Genomic DNA, 7,280 nt, shown 5'->3' with positions numbered 1-7,280 from the left:
TCCAAATTTATTGTAATGGGTCTCTATTGAATAGTCTCACCCCCACAACATTTAGGCATTAGTTCATTGCATAAGTCTTTACATGCAAAATGTTGTCATATGTCAAGCATATTTCTATACATTTCCATTAGACTTTTTTCTAAATCTGTCCTGAATTAGTAAATTGCTGCCAGGTGAATCTCGACTTTCTCTAAAGAAGGGAAATGTGTGAAGTGTTAGATCAACCAACGATCAACCAGTTTACTGAATAGCTCAAAGGTGCATCTCCTGAACCATGAACTGGCAAGCGCTGGAGCACCATGTTACATCGTCTGACAATGGAATTTGTGGCCCAACAGACAGGAACGTCAGGAGGTATAGGAAGACTGCACTGTAATTCATACCGCAACGCATGTACGGTTTACCCTAAGGAGATTTTCCTATTGTTAGATTTCAGCTTATTTCTAAACTGTTCGGACAGACTCTGCGTTGTGTATTTTCCGTCGTGGTAGTAATTCTTGAAGTCGAAATCAAAGCAACTTGACAGGTTGGATCAGAGGGTTGAATAGATGGTTTATTCCAGGATGTAATACAGCAAGATACAGACTTAGGTTGAATAATCTATAGTGGACCCATTGAGGAGCCGTTTGATGACTTGTTCCTTGGCTGTCGAACCCTCTTCTCGTCGAACCAAAGGGTTGGGGCGAGTATTATACAAAAAGGGGATATATGAATAACACGAAAACAGACGCACTCTCAGCATTGATAAGGTATCTGGCCCTGGCTATGTCCCGGAGGACCTGGTCGGTTCAACCTTGTTGAGACATAACAATGGCAGAATGTTGAGGAACACCTTGTATCAGTAAGAGAGGCCCTGGCCTGTCCCTAGACTAGAAATGTGAACAACAGAGAGACACTAAAATACACCAACATTCTACACTATGTTCAAATTTCTAGCAATGACATGGTCTGTCAACAATTTAGAGTACAAACAGTCAAAGCGTAAATGTAAAAAAAAAAAAAACTTTAGACAGGTTTACATCAGAACATCCCTTCAGTACACTGTTATATTGACAACATGACTAAGCAATTTGACTATCTTATCCGTACACAATGAAACAAGGACTTGCTATTGTGATGGCACTGACATGTTCATTGACGCAGATATTTACTTTTGAGAAACAAACTAAGGATTTTGAGCAAGAGACTGGCTTTTGCATGAAATCCATGTTGTTTTGCTATTTGTACGAATGTTTTGAGAAATGCACTTACTGTTTTGCAAATTTCAATTCTGATCTGAGAAATGGACCAAAGCGACTGAGAAAAACTGTAATACCCACTGTGTGAATGTTTCCCTGTAAGAATAATTTACAACCAGTCATTGAATATGCTTGGTAAACTGCTGACTGTGCCTTCCCATGATCATGCTCTATTAAAGGGGTGATATTATACCACAAGGTGTGAGTGTGATTATCCATTACAAGCCTTCTGAAAATCTGCCCTTCCGCGTGCCCTAGTGACATCACTAGTGGGAGTGTCCACCTAGATGTAGGCTGGATAGATCAGTCCACTAGCCTTCCCAGTTGACTGTGGCAAATGTTGCTTATCTATCCATCATTCATCTAGCTTGACACTTCCACTAGTGATGACTAAAACACTAGAAAAGGCAGATTTTCAAACGGCCTGTAATGGCTAATCAAACTCACACCTGGTGGTATGATATCAACCCTTTAATTCCAATAGTTTGCTTACAAGGAGTGTCCTCAAATAAATGATTTCCATCAACCGCAGATATCTGTGGATATCTCTGGGCCAATTTGTCTGTCATGTTTTTAATGCGACAGACTGTTCCACACAATACACTCACCAGCATCTGTTGGTCTGTCTGTCTGTCTGTCTGTTGATCAATCTATCCGTCTTTCTGTCTATCTGTCTTTCTATCAGTCTGGCTCTCTTCCTATCCATCTGGCCTCCATCCTCCATGGATCGCATGTTTGTGTGAATTTAAATCAATGTGGATATTTTTATCCTCTGTTCATTTAGTTGGTCAGCTATTGACCGTCCATCGCTCGGTTTCAGCGCCTCACTCACTGACGCACTCCCCAGTTGTGGCCTTGTCCGTGACTGCCAGACGTTGCTTCCATTCACTGATTAAACCACAGTTGATGCCAGCCTAGCTGTGCTGTCTCTGACATCAGTCCCCAATGACTCATTCTAACAGCCAACTGCTTGTTCTACTGCTCGCACCAAACCTGTTGGGAGCTGATGCACCCGTCCTGTGCCAATACATAATACCTCGTTTGTTAGCTTTTGTATCACACTTGTGTTCTTTGCTTTGCTTTAGTTGGGGATAAAGGAGACATTTGTTGATTGGTTGTTTGTTGGAGAGATCGACTGAAGAAAGGCTGAGTGATTTCGTCTTCTTAACAATCTTTTGTGATGAGTTGTGCTGGAGTTGTGCAGTCAGATTGTATGACATTGTTGTGTTCTTATAAATGTGTACTTTAATGAGGTACTCTTACTAGTAATCATTACTGAGAGAATAGTCAGAGAAAGTAATTCAGAAAGATATTCTTTATCAAGACCGAAAAAATACATGTCATACAATTTAACATTTTCATAAATCACATACAAAACAAACTGAGCCTTGGACGGCCCGATGAGAAGACTCTTCCCAATAGCTGCCATCCAGACATGATATTTACAGGAAAGATATGGATAACCAATCGACTGTCAGCGTTTGGATGTTCGACTCTACCTCTTCCTGTACTCGTCCCTCCTTCTCTGACCTCTGACCTCCGCCCTGAGTCCCGCGGCACTGTTGGTGCAGCTGTGTCTGTTCTTCCGTCTCTGGCTTTCTGTATTCTTCCTCTCTAATTTGGCCCTTTGACCACCCTCATTCTCTCTCTTAATCTATCCATCTGTCTCTCTCGCTCCTTTCCTTTCTAACTCTCGCCCACTCACCCGTCTATCTTTCTCTCTTTCTTCCTTTGTCCTCTCTAGCTCTCCTTTCATTTCTGTTGCATACTTTCCCTTGTACTGCTTGGTTTGTTCCTTTCATTCCTTTCCTGTTCCCACTGTGTCTGCCCCCTCAAGGTGCCTCTCCTTCGACTCCTCTTCCTTCTCTGTGTTCCATTAGCTCGGCCTACTCATCCTACTCTCCTCTCCACCTGATCGCCTTGTCTGTCCTGTCGCCGTCTGTCTCTCTCTCTCTTTCTGCATCCGTTTGCTAGCCCTTCCAGTGTGCCTGGATAGCAGTGAGGCGATCTGCACATCATATAGACTGTGAATAATACAAAATAAACATGAGTAAAACACTCTCAAATCTGTACATTGTAAAGACTTATTGACCGGACACTCTGTGCTTATGGCAACCCGTTAAGATTAGATATCGCACTAGCCACAACAGTATTACGTTGTGTGGTTATAGTTGAGTTGTTAGAAACAACAACAGTGGATCAAGTCAACAAACACCAGCGGTGTTGATGGAGGACTCTGAAAGCCCTCCAACATACAGGCCAGGCCGCAGAAACTACTGCGCTAGCTGTATTGTAGAATAGATAGAGCCATGGCTGAAGCATAGCTCAGCAGACCTGATGCACGTTAAGCCCTGTGAATAGCAGATACAACGATCGTCACACAACCGCCGCCCCTATCTCCCTAACACGAGCGCGTCTGTACAGATGCAATAGCTCGGTAACTCGGGCAAAGGGGGGTTGTGGACGTTTTCTGCCAAGGGTCACCCCACCATTACAGCCTTTAAAACAAGGCCGGTGGGGGGAGGAGGAGAAAACCGGGGGGGTAGGACTGAGAGTCTATCGTTCAGCCCCAGATGTGCATGTGTAGGTTGGACATGGCGAGGAGTGAGAGGGCCAAGAGGCAGAGGAGGGAGGGAGAGGAAGAGGAGGGCAAGGAGGAGGAGGACGGCGTCAGGCCGAAGTCGTCCGGGCACTCCAGCTCGAAGCAGCGCACGGAAACGCCGGAGTCCGAGTCCGAGTCCTCGTTGCCGTAGTTGGTCCAGTACTCCTCGGCGTCCAGCTTGGGCAGGGCCAGCTCGTCCTCCCCCAGCTCGTACTTCACCACCGAGGTGGACACGGAGGGACGCTTGCCGTAGAGGCCGGCCTTCACCGTCTCGGAGGACTTCTCGTACACGCCTTTGCTGGAGGACTGGGGCTTGTTCTTGGCGAACCACCAGCGGGTCTTGGTGCTGAAGGTGGTGGTGGTGGAGCCGCCGATGGAGCCGGGGTCGGCCAGCGGGCACAGGGCGTAGTCCATCTCCCGCAGGAAGCGCAGGTCCTGGCCGCGGCGGTCGGCGGGCGAGGCGCAGATGACCTCGGAGGAGGAGACGCGCGCCTCCCGGAACCACTCCCAGATGGGGCGGGACTCGCAGCCGCAGGACCAGGGGTTGCCGTTGAGGCGGAGGAACTCGATGCCCTGGACGTCCCTCAGGGCCTGGCTGGGCATCTCGGCCAGGGAGTTGTTGAAGAGGAAAAGCATGGTGACGCGGCCCAGGTCGCGGAAGGCGCGGCGGTTGACCTGGCGGACGCGGTTGTCGTGCAGCAGCAGGCGGTCCAGGTTGACCAGGCCGTGGAACACGTTCTCGGACAGCGTGCGGATGCGGTTGCCGTGCAGGAAGAGCTGGCTGAGGTTGATGAGGTCCGAGAAGATGTCGTCCTGCAAGAAGTGGAGGTGGTTCTCCTGGAAGGGATGGAAATAGATCGATCAGTTTCAGAGCAACGCAATGTGATGCTATGAGCTTGTAAACACAATGTGTGCACGTGTGTGTGCCAGCGTGGTTCTGTCCATGTGCGCCATGCCAAGGGGGAACCAGTAGCTCAGAAGAGAGCGGGTTGGCTGGTAACCGGGAGGTTGCTTGTTCGATCCCCGACTCCTCCTAGCTGAGTGTCGAGGTGTCTTTGAGCAAGGCACCTCACCCTAACTGCTCCCGACGAGCTGGCTGTCACCCTGCGCGGTTGATCGCCGCCGGTGTGTGAACGTGTGCATGATTGGTTGTAGGCCGCTTTGGATAAAAGCGTCAGCAGAATCTGGTTGCTCCTACCTGCAGATAGAGGAACTGCAGGCTGTAGAGTTTGTGGAAGATGTTGTGGGGCAGGGCCTTCAGCCGGCAGCGGTGCATGTGCAGGCTCTGGAGCTTCTCCAGTCCCCGGAAGGCTCCTCCCTCCAGCCGATGGAGGCCCGAGTTGTCTCCCAGGTCCAACTCCTCCAAGTCCCTCATCTCGCTGAAGGCCCCCCCCTCGATCCAGGTCAGGTTGTTGGAGAAGAGCCACAGGACCTATAGGCAGTGCAGGAGGGGAGAGACATGTTAATGCAGTGGCTCAGACAGGGGGGAGGAGGGACCGAGTTTGCCGTAAAAAAGTATGAATTTGTTATTTTGTTTATCTAGAAAATGTAAGGAAATGTCTTAAAGGGGTGATATCATGCCACCAGGTTTGAAAATGTTGCTTATCTAACCATCATACATCGAGGTGGACACGCTCACTAGGGATGTCACTAAGGCACAGGGAAAGGCCGATTTTGAAACGGCTTGTAATTGATAATCACACTCTCACGTGATGGCGAGATATCGCTCCTTTAATAAATGCAGAATGTAGACTAAAACGTTGGAACTGTGATGATAATTTTTTGGGATTCTAATTACTTTTATCGCACTTTATCGCAAATTTCTCTCAGAACTTTCTCCTTACCTGAGTCCCGAAACCAAATGAGCCAACTCTCAGTTCAGTGATCCGGTTGTTCTGGAGAAAGACGCGCTGCGACTCGTACGGCACTCCGATGGGTACGGTGGTGAAGTTCTGCGCCTGGCAGCTCACGGTCATCGGCGTGGGGTAGCACACGCAGTTATGCGGGCACGCCGATGCCGGATTGGGCTCGCCGAGGACCAGCAACACCACCAGCCAGAGAGAGAGGCCGCCTGACGGGGAGAAGGAGGAGGAGAGACGGACCGGGGTTAGAATCTAAACGGTGCTGTGGAGGGGTAGACGCTCTCCGTGGTTCTGGATGGTAATGCCAGAGATGGGTCTTCAGTAGTTCTAGTTTCTCTGTTATGACTTTGTAATAATTATTTTGTACACTCATTCTAAAAGAATATAGTTGCCTTTTTGAACAGCAAGAATTTGTACGCCGCCGACTTATTTAAACTCAAAAGCAATCGTCAGAGCCATTTGGAGCGACTTTTACGCACAGCGTTTATAGGGATGTTAAAGAAGACGTTGATAAATCAAATGCATGTTTAAGCTTTAACAATGCCAAATCAATACATTAACCTCAAGGCAAAATGTATCCATCACTTCCCTTGACGTCTCTGTGGTTGCATGCTATTACGGTTAAACACAACCACATAGTCCTTTAACTCGAGAAGCCATCCCTCCATTGTGCCTCAATAAACTATAAAACTAATAAACCTCCAATGAATTACACTTAAAGTTGTTATTTGAGCTATTGCACAGCTCAATAACACAGTATAGGCTCCATGTAAAACAACACATAGGCCTGTTTGTTCTGAGATGCTAAGACAGACAAATCACAACCGAAAGAAAACTTCACTTACTTTTGCAATTGCGCATCATGGAGCATCGTCGGCTCCGAGAAATCATAGACGTTTCCATCCTGAACCAAAGCCACAAAGCGAGTTAGTCAGTAAGGGCGAAACAATTCCTGCTATCTCTGCTGCTGCTCTGGTTCCTTGAGTTCGGAGCGACTGGGACTGAGAGAGTACCGTTTGGTGGCTCCCAGACTCATATTTATACTGGGACTCTTCGCCGAGCGCCTACGGCAATGGGCTTCGTGGAATCTCCTACGTCACTGATCCGGGTCAAGAATGAGAAGAGGGGTGGCAAAGAAAACGGAACAGGGAGGAGCGATCCTCCTCGTGGGAAGGGCGGAGGGGAGGAGGAGAGAGGAGGTTCTGGAGAGGCTGCCATGGCTCCGTGCGCTCGGACGCAGAAAAAAAAGAGAAAGAGGGAGGAGGGTGAGTGGGTTTTCTTCATTATGGTGTGTGGTGATGATGGTGAGACGCCGAGGGGCGGGTGAGCAAGGAAAGGCAAGATGCCCAGTGATGATGACTGGGCTGTGTGGAGGAGAGCAAGACAAAGACGCGCGCAGGCGCGTAATACTTCTACTGGATTGCTTTCCTAGTGGCCGTTATGGTCTGCTTCCGGCACAGGGCTTCACTGTGGTGATAGGGCTACAGCAGGCTAGGATTTTCTTTGATCAGGGGGGCTGGTATTATATGATCAAAACGAGGAGTAGGAAATCCCTTCAGTTGGAAGAAAAACATTACA

The 7,280-nt window shown here is 48.3% G+C and overlaps 1 protein-coding gene across 1 annotated transcript; it reads right to left on the bottom strand.

Annotated features, from left to right (window-relative positions):
- Window positions 1–2,538: 2,538 nt before the first annotated feature.
- rtn4rl2a (reticulon 4 receptor-like 2 a) lies at window positions 2,539–6,913 on the bottom strand. The gene is made up of 4 exons (XM_030351937.1): window positions 6,548–6,913; window positions 5,685–5,911; window positions 5,039–5,272; window positions 2,539–4,677 (listed from the first exon to the last, which is right to left on the bottom strand). Exons 1-4 carry the CDS (start codon window positions 6,603–6,605, stop codon window positions 3,802–3,804), a joined length of 1,395 nt encoding a protein of 464 aa, XP_030207797.1. The 5' UTR covers window positions 6,606–6,913; the 3' UTR covers window positions 2,539–3,801.
- Between the last annotated feature and the right edge of the window lie 367 nt (window positions 6,914–7,280).

Source organism: Gadus morhua, chromosome 3 (assembly GCF_902167405.1).
Source record: "Gadus morhua chromosome 3, gadMor3.0, whole genome shotgun sequence".
Lineage (NCBI taxonomy): Eukaryota > Metazoa > Chordata > Actinopteri > Gadiformes > Gadidae > Gadus > Gadus morhua.
Note: the sequence above shows the minus strand (reverse complement) of the source record. Positions and strands in the feature narration are given on the sequence as shown.